Source organism: Vicugna pacos, chromosome 9, assembly GCF_048564905.1.
Source record: "Vicugna pacos chromosome 9, VicPac4, whole genome shotgun sequence".
In the NCBI taxonomy this organism is placed as follows: Eukaryota; Metazoa; Chordata; class Mammalia; order Artiodactyla; family Camelidae; genus Vicugna; species Vicugna pacos.
Window position 1 is genome coordinate 75,442,953 of NC_132995.1, and position 15,915 is coordinate 75,458,867.

At 38.8% G+C, this 15,915-nt stretch overlaps 1 protein-coding gene and 1 long non-coding RNA gene across 11 annotated transcripts in view; one reads left to right on the forward strand and one right to left on the reverse strand.

Annotated features, from left to right (window-relative positions):
* EVI5 (ecotropic viral integration site 5) overlaps positions 1-15,915 on the forward strand; it is a 162,185-nt gene that overhangs the window by 122,174 nt on the left and 24,096 nt on the right. For 9 of the 10 annotated variants that reach the window (XM_072968221.1, XM_072968217.1, XM_072968220.1 and 6 more), the window contains one exon: positions 10,569-10,664. In XM_072968221.1, coding sequence (XP_072824322.1) covers positions 10,569-10,664 — 96 coding nt within the window. Of the gene's footprint in view, positions 1-10,568; positions 10,665-14,751; positions 15,749-15,915 lie in introns of those variants that run through there. The other variant, XM_072968225.1, reaches the window with a different exon arrangement.
* On the reverse strand, positions 945-13,678 carry LOC140698308 (uncharacterized). The gene is made up of 7 exons (XR_012076024.1): positions 13,296-13,678; positions 9,396-9,470; positions 8,679-8,844; positions 5,539-5,806; positions 3,981-4,061; positions 1,563-1,836; positions 945-1,200 (listed from the first exon to the last, which is right to left on the reverse strand). It is a non-coding gene; the product is annotated as an uncharacterized lncRNA (long non-coding RNA).

Genomic DNA, 15,915 nt, shown 5'->3' on the forward strand with positions numbered 1-15,915 from the left:
TGTAACATTCTGAGTTTGGGTGACCCACAAATATTATAGCTAAACAATATGTCATCCGAATATATTGAAGGAACAATAGATTGATACTTTTTGGTTTTAAAAGATTTCTGGGATACTACTCTCATAATCTTTTCTTGAAAAAAAAAGTTACTGGGTAGTTACTTAGTTCAACATAAAGAACTAAGAAATGTGGGCCTGATTTGAAAAGATAGGTGGTAAATATTGAGATCCATTACTTTGACAGTGTGAAAACAACAAAGCTAGCAAAAGTCTGGAAGTGGAAGGAGATACAAAAGCAGTATGACAAAATGACGAGGTGGTGTTTGCATGAATCTAGAAAGACTTTTTGGAACTAATTCTTCAAAATTAGTACCCTAGGACAGCACTCCCCAAAGGGCTTGCCAGGTCCTAACTCAGCCTAACATGACAGTGTTTATCACTCGTAAATTGGATATATCACCACATATTCTTTCTTCATAGGGAAAAAGTGAGACAAAAGCTGCTTTACGAAGTGCACAAGAGTACCAATTTGGGGTTTAGGTTTGTGGTATCAAAAACAAAAACAAAGCCAAGAAACAAAAATGGAGATAAATCTTTCACTGAGATGGTAACCCCCATGACATGGAGTATAGGATATTAAAATACGCAATCCCAGCCATCCAGAGATGAGCCACGCTTTCTGCTGAGTTTTCCCGCCATTCTCACTCTCTGTAAGCAAGATAAAGCTTAATGAATGGCTGTTTTATGCTTTCTTTTATGACAAGTCTTGTCTTTCTGAGAGATTTCTTTGTGTTGAACGCTATACTTTCCCCATATTTTAAAGTCATCTACCTACTTTATAAGGATATTTTTGCAAAGAGACAAATGACAGGCTGAAAGGCTTTTGTGTGTTTAAAGTGACGTCAAATATGGAGAGAGTTCTTTGGGCCTCGTAGGATTGAAATGTTAAACCTATAGGCTAATCTCTTAATACGAGGCAAAAAAATAATAACTACTAATACTTACTATGCTTATCTTTTACCAAATATATAAAAATAGTAAAAGAAATATTTACCAGTCTAGTATGTAAGATGCTGTATTCCCTTGGATGTTCTGAGTCTTTGGCTTCAGATACTTAAGTTTCTGTGGCCACGTCTTGTATCCTTAATCCCTGGCCCAACCGTCCATTAAGTATACATTGTATGAGTTTTACTCTGTTGCCTGTTTGATTTTTAAAAAGGAATAAAAAACAGTATTTGTTTTTGTTGCAGTGGGAAATGTTTCTATTTCAGCTTTGACTCTTCAGAAATAACAGCAGTATCATGAGACGCAAACAAGGCAAAAGTGCTGTTTTATATTAAAAGAGGCTGAAGAGATGGAATAACCAGCCGTGACCATGAACCTTGGCTCGATTCTGGGTAGTAACAGAACATTCTGGGCCCTTTTAGGGGAATTCAAACAGGAACTACATGTTCAGCAATGCCAAGGAATTACTATTAATTTAGGTGTTGGAGTGGTTACATAGGACTGTTCCTCATTCTTAGGAGATGCATGCTGAAATATATAGTAGTGAAATGTCTTACCTGCAGCTTGCGTTCCAATGGTTCAGAAAATATACATAAATAGAACAAAAGCAAATGTGGCAACATCATAATCGGTGAATACAGCTAAAGGGTATATAGGTATCGTGCTGTTATTTCAGCTCTTCTGTAGATTTGAAAATTTTGAAAACTAAAATGCTAGAGAAGAATTCCACAAGATGTAAATGGTTGACTGCAGGCTTTTCTGTTTGACCTAGGGCTCTTCCTCCTCCTCATCTGTGCATCTAGTGTATTAAGTAGGTTAACTGGTTAAATTCTGTAAGAAAACAAAAACATGTAAGCAAACTGGTTGTGTACAGTATTAAAAAGCCTATGGCTTTAAACACAGCTTTTAAAATCTGCTATCTTCCTGTGTAAGGAAGTGTCCTTCCTGTGGTAAGATAGGGTAGGTTATAACCAGCACTAAAAACATAGATAAAGAAACAAATAAACAAGAATGGACTCCTAGGCATGCCTATTACAATTTTTCTTTTAAAATGAGGCTAATTCGTGAATTTAAACAAACCTGGGCCCCTGCCTTCTCTCCCTGCCACAATATTTTTTTTAATTGAAGTACAGTCAGTTACAGTGTGTCGATTTCTGGTGTATAGCACAATGTCCCAGTCATGCAAACAATACTTTTTTTAATATTGTACAGTGCTAAATTCCCACTTTTCTCCCAGCTTTAAAGCAACTTAACAGAGTCATCTCAGTTTTGCTGCAATATAACATGCAAAAACATGCTACTTAGAGCTACAGAGAAAAAATTTCACATTTTCTCATCAATCTTTTTGCTTGATATGCACTGTATTTATCCTTTTAAATAGTGCAGTAGATGCAGGTGAAGGTATCTGTGCGTAAAATGTCCACTTTCTACTATGACCATATGCACAAATGCATTATTTACTTTTTTTCCCGCTGACGACAGCATTTATGATTTTTCAATCAAAAGATTGAAAATATTCAAGGAACAGAACACTTGACACATCCTGAGCACGCTCCACCTCTATATCATCTCATCTTGTGACGAGAGCTCCCAGTGGTTGCAGGGGTAGAGCAGGTGACTGTGTGTGCCTGAGGCACCAATCAGCAGCCTGGATGAACGCCAGTCCCTGCTCTGAATGAAGTGTTCCTCCGCACACGTTTCTGTGTTGTAGTAAAGAACGTGGCTTTTGGACCATGACAGTCTGTTACCTGATAAAAATTTAGAGAACTGGACTCCGTATTTCCCTTATTTGTTTCCATATCTCCTCGTAAATATTGGTGCTTTTTAAGTTTTAAAAGGATTATTTTTTTTGTTGGTCCACAAATCTTTTTCTTCATTCTTTAGAACCAGTGATAGGGGTCATATGTGTGGGGTTTTCTCAAATCCTAAACATTAAAAAAAATTTTTTTTTACAAATCCTTAACATTTTATGTAGTTCCTCATCATACACTACTAAGCTTAAAACATAATCTTTTGTTTGAGAGCTAGGTTAACCAAGAAAGGGATTTGAATTCAAAACTGAACCAACCTCTGTAGACAGGGAACTGACCAGTTGAAACTAAGATAAAAATAACGTGAAGTGAAACTGATAGCAGAATTGAAAGAGATTAATTTAAGAACCCTTGACAGTTTTCCTCTGTTTTTGTTTTTTAAATATATTTACTCTGGAAATGTAGAGACTAATTGTAAATAAGCTTAGGAGTCTTGGTCATTTACCACATTTACCATTGTGGTGGTGGAAAAAAATCTCTTTTTCTATATGTAGAATTACACTAAGTAAATTCTGTAATGAGTGTCAACTCAAATGTTATTTGAGATCCCTAAGGAATAGGTAAGAAGCATTTTATAATCAGCATATAAATAGAAATTTGAATTTGTGTTAAAAAAATTAGTTAATTGTCAAAGGTGGTTCAAACTAGTGCATTTCAAGTATAGGCTTACACACTGGTTATGTCAGAATTACCACGTGTGTGGCTTTCAAAGGGTACTGATTCTCAGGCCCCAGCCCCAGATATCTAGAATTCAGCAGATCAGAAATGGATTCTCTTAATCTATATGTTTATAAAACTGCTAAAGTGATTTTTTTCCATAATCATATTTGGTAATCATTGTTTTAAGCATTTCCTAGATTATGTTGTTTATATTATTGTATTTATTTACTTAACCATATTTTTAAAAATATTTATTATGAATTTTTTATTGCAGGAAACAGAAAACCCAGTTCTGGATTTGTTTAATGGCTTAAATAATAAGGGGGATTTACTGGCTTACTGAAAAGTCCAGACGTAGAATGTGCTTCAGTGAAAGTTTGATTTGGGCTCCATCTGGTTGTATTTGACCGTGATTCTGAGGGCTCTGCCCTCCTTGTGATTTTTTTTCCTCAGGAGCTTTTCTTTATTGTGATAAAATGTCTAACGGGTGAACTTTATACTCACGTGTCATAATATCCCGAATAAGAAACTGTATCCCATACTTCCCAGCAAACGTTTTGCTCTCTTAATGTAAAGTTTACTTGGCTGTGTGACAAAAAGATAACGTATTTAAGGACTGTTCAGTGAAATTACAGAATACCAAAATTGTTGGTATGTTGGATCTCTTTTACTTTAAATTTGTTACTTACCTAGTTAGTTTTGGTTAGGAAAACAGTTAACTGGCAATCTGTTGTTGTTATCAGCTAGACTAAAAGAAAACCTCAAGAAAATGCAGGTTCCTGGTAAATTTATTAGTGTAGCTGACCTTTTCCCACCTGCTTATCAGAAAGAACCATGTGGACATTGCTTGAAAATAGAAGCTATAAAAATACTTGCAGAAAAACTTACACACTAGATAATTGAACGAACTGCCTCAGAATGGAAATTAAATTGATATCCACTTATTAAAATACACAGAAAATCGGATTTTTTGATGTTGTAAATATATGGTTATTCAGTTTTTACATTTAAAAAGGATCCTTAAAAGGCTTTGTATCAACATATTTAAATGAGACCCCATTTGTAGAACATACAGATCACAGAGTTTTAGATAAAAGGTCATTTGTACACTTATTTATTAAATAGCATTTAAGACATCTCTGACTTTTTACTGTTTTTGAAATATCAGCCGTGTTCCCTTGAAGCAGACTGTTGAGTCAGAATGCCCCATGCAGAGCTACCCGACTGTTGTGTCTGTCACGCCGGTGCTGATGCTGTGTGACAGGCGTACTGGCATGGTGACTGTCTTCTTTCTTCAGTTTAGCCAGTGTGCCTTACAGTGTGTTATTTGGTGTGTGTGTGTGTCTGTCTGTCTCTCCACATAAGTGGTTTAAAGGGCATCATAGTTTTTTATATGTAAAAGAAGAAATCTAACAGTAAACTTTATAACGTTTTATTTAAATCTAAAAGGAATAACTGTATACATTTGGATTTGATCAAATGTTTAGTGTTTCTTTGGAATTCTGCCTTTTTCTACAACTAATAGAAATTCAAAGAACACCTGTTCTTACAGTTATAAAAACTAACAGCGTGTCTTTGATTCTCACAAGTGTCTTTCAGGAATCTTTTTCTAAGGTAAAAGCATTCCATTTTTTGTTGTAAAATTTGTTAACTGCCTGGTTTTTCATTATATACCTTTCCTCCAGAGAAATCAAGGTGCTATACCAAACTTTTTAGTCAAATCCTACAAAGACCCACTTGTGGAAAAACCAAATCTTTAGAATCACTTAATCACTTTTTGTAAAACAGATTTAAGAATTCCTATCTTGCCAAACATTTTCTTCATACAAGTTTCCCAGTAAGAAAAGACTCGTGTTAACTGTCGTTACTGGTCATTTCACCGCTTTCCAAGCCTGAGGCGTCTCTGCGCGCTTGCGCTTCTGTTTCACAGCATCGGAGTCTGCCTTGCGCCTTGCCGTTCTGTTTCCCTGAAGGTTTTGCTTAGCCCAGGTGGTGTTACTGCCATGGTGTGTCCCAGATCCTCAAGCCCTTTGCCTGCATGGGGGACCTGACTTAAAAGTACCTTTCTCCACGTCTGGTTCCAAACCACAAACATCTAGCTTCTCACATGCAGAAGGATTTCTTCCTAGCGCTGGGTTGCACTTTCCATTTAAACAACCATTCCGAGGGATATAATATGACATGATAACTAAAATTAGGCCAAAAGTAAAAGCAATCAGAAAGCACAGTTGAACACATGGAACACATGTGTTCAGATGGGCACCTCTCATCTGACTGGTCTACTTTGGAAGTATTCCTGCTCAGTGCTGCTGCCATTCCTTATGTCACACCTAGAAAATACATTCGGTAAGATTAATGTACAGCGTTAACGCCCCAGTCATGCATATATACATACACACAGGTTCATTTTCATACTCCTTTTCACTAAAGGTTACTACAAGATACTAAATGTCCTGTGCCATACAGCAGAAATTTGATTTTTATCTATTTTTATATATAGTGGTTAACATTTGCAAATCCGAAACTCCCAAATTTATCCCTTCCCACTCCCTTTTCCCCATAACCGTAAGATTGTTTACTATGTCTGTGAGTCTGTTTCTGTTCAGTAGGTGAGTTCATTAGTGTCCTCTTTTTAGATTCCACATATGAGCGATCTCATATGGTATTTTTCTTTCTCTTTCTGACTTACTTCACTTAGAATGACATTCTCCATGTCCATCCATGTTGCTGCAGATGGCATTACTTTATTCGTTTTTATGGCTGAGTAGTAGTCTATTACATAAATATACCACAACTTCTTTATCCAGTCATCTGTTGATGGACATGTAGGTTGTTTCCATGTCTTGGCTACTGTATATAGTGCTGCTGTGAACACTGGGGTGTATGTATCTTTTCAAATTAGAGTACCCTCCAGATATATGCCTAGGAATGGGATTGCTGGATCATATGTTAAGTCTATTTTCAGTTCTTGAGGAATCTCCATACTGTTTCCCATAATGGCTGCACCAAACTACATTCCCACCAGCCCAGTGTAGGAGGGCTCCCTTTTTTCCACACCCTCTCCAGCATTTATCCTTTGTGGACTTTTTAATGATGGCCATTCTGACTGGTGTGAGGTGGTACCTCATTGTAGTTTTAATCTGCATTTATGTGATAATTAGCAATATTGAACATTGTTTCATGTGCCTAATAGCCATTTGTATGTCTTCATTAGAGAATTGTTACTTTAGGTCTTCTGCCCATTTTTGAATTAGGTTGGGTTTTTTTTGTTATTAAGTTGTATGAGCTGTTTATATATTCTGGAAGTTAAGCCTTTATCAGTCACATCATTTGCAAATATTTTCTCCCATTCTGTAGCTTGTCACTTGGTTTTGCTTATGGTTTCCTTTGCTGTGCAAAAGCTTATCAGTTTAATTAGGTCCATTTGTTTGTTTTGCTTTCATTTCCATTACCTGGGTAGACTGCCCTAGGAGAACATTGTTAAGATGTATGTCAGAGAATGTTTTGCCTATGTTTTCTTCTAGGAGGTTTATAGTGTCATCTTATATTTAAGTCTTTAAGCCATTTTGAGTATTTCTTGTGTGTATGGTGTGAAGGAGTGTTCTAACGTCATTGATTTACATGCTGCTGACCAGCTTTCCCCGCACCGCTTGCTGAAGAGACTGTCTTCTCTCCGTTGTGTATTCCTGCCTCCTTTGTTGAAGATTAACTGACTGTAATTGTGTAGGTTTACTCCTCCGCTCGCTGTTCTGTTCCATTGATCCGTATGTCTGTTTCTGTGCCAGTACCACGCTGTTTTGATGACTGTAGCTGTGCAGTATTGTCTGAAGTCTGGGAGGGTTATTCCTCCAGCTTCATTCTTTTTCTTCAGTATTGCTCTGGCAATTCTGGGTCTTTTGTGATTCCATATAAATTTTAGGATTATTTGTTCTAGTTTTGTGAAAAATGTCCTGGGTAATTTGATAGGGGTTGCATTGAGTCTGTAGATTGCCTTGGGCAGTATCGCTGTTTTAACAATATTGATTCTTCCAATCCAGGAGCACGGGATATCTTTCCATTTCTTTAAGTCTTCTTTAATTTCCTTCATCAATGTTTTGTAGTTCTCCATGTGTAAGTCCTTCACCTCCTTGGTCAGATTTATTCCCAAGTATTTTATTGTGTTGGATGCGATTTTAAAAGGGAATGTTTCTTTACTCTCTTTTTCTGATATTTCATTGCTAGTGTAAAGAAATACAACTGATTTCTGTACGTTGATCTTGTGCCCTGCTACCTTGCCGAATTATTTTATCAGCGCTAGTCGTCTTCGTGTGGAGCTTTTAGGGTTTTCTATATATACTGTCATGTTGGTCTTTGATTTAAGTTTTCTCATCTGGGAAACAGCACTGATAACAAGAGCTGTCACACGGGGTGCCGTGATGGCTACACGTGCAGGGCGTGAGCGGCTCCTAGCTCACTGCAAGCCCAGTCTTTCCCACCAGGGCTCCACGAGGGAGGTAAGTCCTATAGAAAATTGGGTAACTATTTTCTCATTCTTCTAAGGATGTTACATAGCTAGTCCCATGTTAGATGCATAGGAGGTAAGTTAAATCATTACATACAATGATGCTTTAGGCATTTGGGCTAATTCCTTTGGGAAACCTCCGTTGTGAAGGTCTGATAAGTGCTCAAGATTCGTTAGCTATTATTTTGGTTGCCAGTGACAGGAATCCGTATTCAACCTGGTTTAAATAACAGAGGGATTTTGTTGGTTCATATAAATGAAAAAACAGGTAAGAAAGGCTTCAGAGATGATTTGATTAGGATCGTGGCTTGGTATCTTTGCTATTCTGTTGGTTCTCTTTTTCTCTGGGCATCAAACTAATATATCTAACTAAATTCTCCAAAGGTTTTTTTTTTTTCTTAAGTATGGGTATGGGGCTGAAAAACCATAAGGTGTCTTTTATATGTGTTTAAGAAACCTAGCATATTTGGAATATAGTCATTGTTAAATTAGTTCTTTTGCTTAAATGATTATATGTGATGTTCACGTGTTTAAATACATAAGAAAAGTTTTAAAGCATGTAGAAACAATGGTTCTTGCACATCTACACAAGTGTTAGTTACATCAGGCTGTTTCAGCAGGTCATATTCCAGTAACAGGTCTTTAAGGCAGGTTTCCAAAAGGAAAATAACAAAAAAAACCATGAGGGGGAAGGGACTTACAGGAAGAACTTCATGAAAGAATCTGAGGAACAGACTAAGCGTCCGTAAGCATGGGATCGAGGTGGCAGGGACGGTCAGTGCAGAGGGCAGTCCTGCTGGAACGGTGCCCAGACTCCACGGAGGACCTGCACGTTGTTGCCGAGGCAGTTCTGTCGAGGTCTTCTTTCTGCCAAGGATGTTAGGGGAGGGTGTGTCAAAAGAAAGTAGAGGCTGGATTTGGCTACAGTCAGAGGACCACACCAGATAATATCCAAGGCCCCTTCTTACTGTGAATGGGAAGATAACATTTTCTGTATTGGAAATGCTCTTCACTGCAACTCATTACACTCAAGGTAGTTGTACAGAACCTAAGGTGCATTTTTTAAAAACGGAGAAATATTTAGATACCACGAAGATAACTTTCACAAGAACTTCAGAGCGCTCTCAAATCAAAGTGTCCATCTTTCTGTTCTGTGGATACTGATATTGAATGATCTTCAAGTTGTGTTCTTGAGAGATGATAGCAAATGTGGAACAGCGAGTATAGTGTTTCTAGTGTGAGTAAAAATGTGTGTGTGTGTGTGTGTGTGTGTGTGTGTATGTTTGATTGTGGACAGAATGTCACAGGAAGACTCCAGTGAAAAGCTGCTAACCCATGGCGGTCTCCATGAGAGGAACTGGGTGATTGGGGACTGTTATACGTAAACCGGTGCTTTCCTGGTGTCAGGATTTACTCACTAGTCTAGTAGATGTCTCTGGATCTGATCTTCTCAACATTTTGAACACCTTCACGTGGCTTCGTAAACAAATAATCTGGAGATACCAAAAACAGTTCTGTTTTCGCTCTCTGATAGGTCCTTTATCTTAAAAGTTCACATTTGTTTTCAGGTGATATTAAAAAAAAAAAAAAGGCAGCCCCTCCCCTTCCCAGCCTGTCTTCCTGGAGAATGGTCCCAACATGATTCTGGAACTAGATCTTAGGGTTGGGACGTTTAATCACATTCCTGAGTAGTTCAACAGAAGAGACTCAGGGCTGTCCTCCCCTTTTGAGAGTGGTTTGGAAAACCTTTTCTCTTTTTGACTTCTCTGTTCCCCAGGCAAAAGCAGGTTCCAGCGTAGCCGTAGGGGCTTACTACCTTCTCAGCCAAGCATTTAATCTCTTACGGTATGGATAGAAAAGTATTTGCCCTCAAAATAACTAGGTCAATGGCTTTGGAATTCTAGGGTATTTTTTTCACTAGTAGACCCATTCAATTATTGATTCCAGAGAGTCTCTCAAAAGGTACATTTTATAAATTGCATTAATTGCAAACAGGTTCCATTAAGCAGTATTTAGAAATATTCAGTATAGTTTACTGTTGTTTTTCAGAAATAGTTTGAAAATAGATTTGTTCAGAATTTAGCCAATTAAAAGATATGCCCCTAAGTGAAGTAAGCCAAAAAGAGAAAGAAAAATGCCATGTGGTATCACTTATATGTGGAATCTAAAAAAAAGGCAAACTTATTTACAAAACAGACTCACAGACATAGAAAACAAACTTATGGTTACCAGAGGGAAAAGGGGTGGGAAGGAATAAATTGGGAGTTCAAGATTTGCAGATACTAATTACTATATATAAAATAGATAAACAACAACTTTATACTGTGTAACACGGGGAACTATATTCAATATCTTGTAGTAACTTATGATGAAAAAGAATATGAAAAACAAATATATGTATGTTCCTATATGACTGAAACATTGTGCTGTATACCAGAAATTGACACAACTTCGTAAACTGACTTCAATAAAAATATATTTTAAAAAAGAAAAAAAAATATGCCCTTATGCTTCCCCGTATCTTCAAATATTTGAGTACATGCTGTGAAAATTGTCTCTTGATTCTGCTTTGTTGTGTTGTCGCAAAACAGAAAGAAGAAGGGAAGCTTCAAGGACAGCTTAACAAGGCTGATTCTAACCAGTACATTAGGGAACTGCAAGATCAGATAGCAGAGCTGAATCATGAGGTAGGTGATAAATTCTGATCTTCACATATTTCTTTCTTCCTTCCTCTGTATTGTAACACCACTCTACTATTGGTTATGACTGACGTTCATGACAAATAATATCTGTGAATCCTTGATTATGGGTTAATGTTTTAGAAGATTATCTTTTTAACAAGAATTTTTCTGTTTGAGTATTGAGCATTTATTTTCCTTAAATCTCTTTAATCTTGACCTAAGATGATCAATTAATATTTACATGGCAAATATTTTTATTTTTTATTGTGATCTGAAAACCCTTGATAGTTTCTCTAGTTGTCAGAGTTACTTTAATTAAACAGACATTTTCTTTATACCTATAGAATAGATTTGTGGTGGTTACCGTTGTGGAGAGAGGGAAGTCTTTTTGCTCTTGCTTCTTTTTTCCCTTCATGGTGGTATTACTGAGATTGCAAAAAAGGATACTTGCCTAATATCAGTTAACAGATTTCTCAGTGCCTGAATGCTTTTTAAACGGGCGCTACCTTGAATCTGTGAGATTCAACTCATGAAGTTTTCAGATAGTTTTACTAGATACTCAGTGATTAAAATTATTTAAAGTAATGTGTTTTGATTAGAGAGATCCTTTTTGTTAATGTGGCTCTAGGTAAATTTCCTTGTTCTTTATTATTTTCTAATGATAAATATCTGGCTAAACATGAATGGAAAAGCATGTTTCTCATCTTGAATTGTTTGTACAATAATGTTTATTCACAGTGATGAGATTTGAATGAGTAACATAAACTTCATTTGTTAAGAAAGAAACGCTTCTTCTACTCTAAATTAATTTGAACCTCAAAGGAAAAGGTCTGGGCATTGCCCTTTTCCTGGTGTGACAGTCTTCAGTTAAAGTCTGAGTGTTCTGGGCAATACCTCCTGGTGGTGGTCGATCTAAGTAAATTCTGAATGAAAAAAAAAAAGTTAACAAAAATGATAAATCTTAGATGTGACTTAATTTAATCTGTCCTGAAATTTGGGGGGCCGTTCCTATACATATTCATCTTCAGCTGTGATGACATTTGAGGGATTCAGGGTCACGGATAATCTTTACTTGTTTGTGTGCATTTTGTATAATCCGTTCTGGTCTGGTAGCCAGGTATGAAAGAACAAGTTACACATAAGCATATTCTAGAAATCCCTATTCTTTTGAAAACCTTAGGAATTATTCCTTGTTTTCAAAAGGTTTGCTCAAAGGAAGTTATGAGTAAAATAAAGCCATCTCCCATTTTATAATTTTGACGTCTGATGATAAGGGATGGACCTGAAAAATAGTGCTGCCCTCCTCCTCAGGTCACGTGAGGTTTAACTTGAATGTCAGTTTTTGATGTTGGGCCTGTGAAGACAATCTTTTATCTTATACAAAAAATGAAAAGAAAATTTATTAACATGTAGAATTTTCTACTGTTAAAGAGCTATATTGTGCAAATTAAGAGATTAGATTAAATTTACTATTAATGCGAAACTCTTATAGGTCTTTAGTTAGAGACTCCTTTTCATTGTGTTTTCTGAGCAGAGTTTAATGCATTCACCTGTTCAGAATTTTATAACTAAAGAAAGGAAAAGTGAAAAGAAGTCAAAGTGTAAAACCAAGACGCTGGTTGTAGCAGACTGACTGCAGAGACTGCCGTTTGTTGGACCAGCTTCTTGAGAGGTTTAAATGTTATCACTGTTTTGTTCTAGTGATTGTCTCTTCTTGTATGTAGCACTTCACAGTGAAGGAAAAAGATAACTGAAGTCAGTCTGATCTTCCCAGCTTAACTTTTGCCTGTATGCTAGAATTTCCCAGAATCGTTGGCTTTCAGTGTAAGAATTAACTTTTACATACTGACGTTGTATTTGAGCGCGTGATGTCAGTAGTCACTCTGTTAGCTGGTTTGTGTACGTCTCTACAGGTTGAAGGAAATGTTGAGACGAACTATGCAGATTCTTCCTCCTGTAGAGACAGCACTGTTGCGTGTGTCTGACAGTGTGACAACTGTCTGTGCTAAGCCGTCGCAGCTGAAACAGTGAAGTGTAAAGTGTGAAATGGTAAAGGGGACTCAGCGGGTTGTTTTTTATGAGTGGCTGAGTATATTGTGAATCTATAAAATAGCAATAATAGTTACTATTTATTGCATTCCCTCTGTTGGCCAAGCTCTGTGGCAGACACTTCATGTTTTTTGTTACTGACCCTCACGATAATCCCGTGTGACAGTGGCGTTCTCGGTTGGATGTGTGTGGAAGCAGACTCGCGATGACTAAGTGACGTCCCTGGGGTGACACAGGTGAATGGCTGAGCCGGGACTGAGTCCAGTCTGGCCTGTTCTTTGCTCTGCTGCTCACAGAGATCTTAGATTGGAAAGCGTGCCATCAGCATTTAACATCTTAATTTCAATTAATGGCAGTATTTTAACTACGTTGCTCCTTGACACATGAGCTTGCATCCATGCAGTGAGGTCTGCAGCTGACACAGCCACAAGAGCTCCCTCTCCCTCTATCTGTTAGCATTGCAAACAGAGATTCGGCTTCACTTCTGCAGCTTCCCGGCATCCATCTGCGTGCCTTCTCTGACTCCCAGCCCCTGCAACTCCTACCTTCACCACCAAACTAAGTTTACTCCTAGTAGTACCTACTTACCATAGAAATGTTTTCATTCGAAGCCTCTTACACTCTGCCGACACCTGTACAGAAGCCACTGTGGAAACCGTGCTGCCCTAGACCTGGCAAGGACTGTGCTTACATCCTCCCAGCCCTACATCCGGTCCTCTCGGCAGACACAGGACAGATCCAAACCCCAGTTTAAGTGCTTTCCTTACCCCATCTTCCCACCTCCTGCCCTTGCACCCTTCTGTCATCACAGCACCTACTCTGTAATAGGCACTGGGTTTAGAACGGAAGGTAAAGAAGATGGATACACAGTCTGGAGCCGCAAGGGGCTCACAGTCGAACAACGGAGACGCGCGCACGAAGACGCGAACCGTAGCGGATAACGCAGAGCGCGGCGTCGTGGTAGCTGCCGCTCGTTCAGCCCTCGCCCTGTGTCGCCCCTGGACCGAGTGTAAGCCTTCCTTTGTTTCTTCTAGTCTTCACGGCAGTCCTCTGAAGTAGGTTGCACAATGACTATTCCTGTTTTAGATGTCACAAAACCGCGGTTGCGGGGTGTGAAATAGCCCCGCGCGACCACACCCCGGTGCGCGCCGGAGGCGGGGTGCCAGACAGACCGCGTGCCGGAGGCGGGGTGCCGGACCGACCGCGCGCCGTAAGCCCGTCCGCAGGCTCACCTGCCGTGCGCCGTGTGGCCGCCTCGGCGCACACAGGGACCAGACAGGAACGGCACCTGCGCTGAGTTTTAAAAAACGAAATTTTTCGGGTAGATTGGGCGCCGGGAACATTTAAGTCCAAGGCATAAAACAAAACTGTAGATTCCAGGAATGAATAAGCTTTTTTCACATTGGTCTGTCTTCTTACAGCTGCTAACCAGTGAAGATGAAGAGTACCTTATAAATGTCAGGAAAGGGAGATAGAGGAGGTAGAAAGTTACTCTCACCTGGAAGCCAAAAGAAGTGTACTCGGGACTCACGTAGGTGCTGACGTATTGAGAGGTATAATCCTCTGATTCAGCCAAATTACCAGTTGACTCGGCTTCTCTGGGTCCTTTGAATCCTGCCATTTACAGTCCCACGTCCTGTGAAAATGCATGCTAAACAGCTGGTTTGAAAATGGTTTGGGAGTAGTTTTATGTTTCCGTGTGTTCTTGATGGCGATGTGTCCTACAGATGTTCTAGGAAGAGGTAAGTTTATTCCAGACTAGAAATAGTTCACTTATACTAAAAGTTAAATGTTTCCCCATTATACAACTTTGCTGAAGTTTTATGATATCTTAATAAAATGATTTTAATTGCTTTATAGCCTTAAAATCTTACAGAAGTAATTCTAGTTCTGTTGGCTTAGTAGCTTTCCTATAAACAGCAGATATCCCCTGTCTTTACTAAGCTGTTTATGTGGTAACCATTAAACCAGGAATAGATCTTTGGGGTAATTATTTTAATCTTCACGGTGATCCCGTGAAAGCTATCGTTATTCCATCTTACAGGCTCAGTGAGGCTGAATGACTTGTCCAAGATCCCGGAACCAGTGTATCAGCAGCGCGAGTTCAGGATGAGGACTTTCAGCCAGGCTACAAAGCACTAAACTAGAATGACGTAAAACCAAAGCAAGCTATATATTTCTTTAAAAGAAAGAGAAAAAAACCCCACTAAAGCATTTTTATTCATCAATAGCCTGCCTTGTTCCAGATAGGATGAAGGAAGTTTGCAAGTAATACAAAATAGCAAACCGTAATTTGTGAGAAAAAAGAAAGAAAAGTGTGAGGATATAATAATGGAACCTGAACGAGACCAATAAAACAGCATCCCACAGAAGTGCCCTGTGTGTTTTTATAAGTGGACCTCAGGCTTGGCTCCAGGATTTTCAGCAGCCGGCACTAAACGGGACACCTGGCCACTTTCAACATTTCAAGGTGTCTGTGTGATAGAAACAGGCCAGTTGATTAGAAGAGCCGCAGCTGTTCCTGATCAAAGACCAAACAACAGTCTCTTCATTGCTCTTCCGTTAAGGAGACCTTCCAGTATGAGTCCACCAGCTACTATCCTTAATATTCCATGATAGTGCGGGTTCATGATCATAAAAGTAGAGCAATTTAGAAAACAGAAGCTCTTTCAAAACTTCTGTAGAGATACAACACACAGGAAAGCATCCAGGTGACAAGTTCGCAGCTCAGTAAGTTACTACAGTGATGATCACACCACGTAACTACCACCCAGGTCCCAGAAGTAGCCCCCGGAGCCCCATTCACACTCTCTCCGTCTCTCCTCGCTCACTCCTCCTCAGCTCCTCAAAATAACCATGATCTCAGCTTCGGATACAGGAGTGTGTTTCTGAATTCTATATAAATGTCTTTGTAGGGTGTATATTCTTTTGCTTGAAATTGTTTGTGAGATTTAACCACATTATTTGTAAATGCAGCTGTAGGTTATTCTCACCACTGCATCGCTTTCCTTTGTGTAAATAAAGCTCTAGCTATTTTTTGATGAACGTTTGAATTTCCTCCGTTTCGGCCTGTTGAGAACATTGCTGTTGCCGTGCTGTCATTACGCTCCCATGAGCAGTGAAGACAGCTCTGATTGTCTTACACCCTCACCAGCCTGTGCGGTTGCCAGTCTCCATCTAATTTTAGCCACTCTTTGGCTATGAAGAG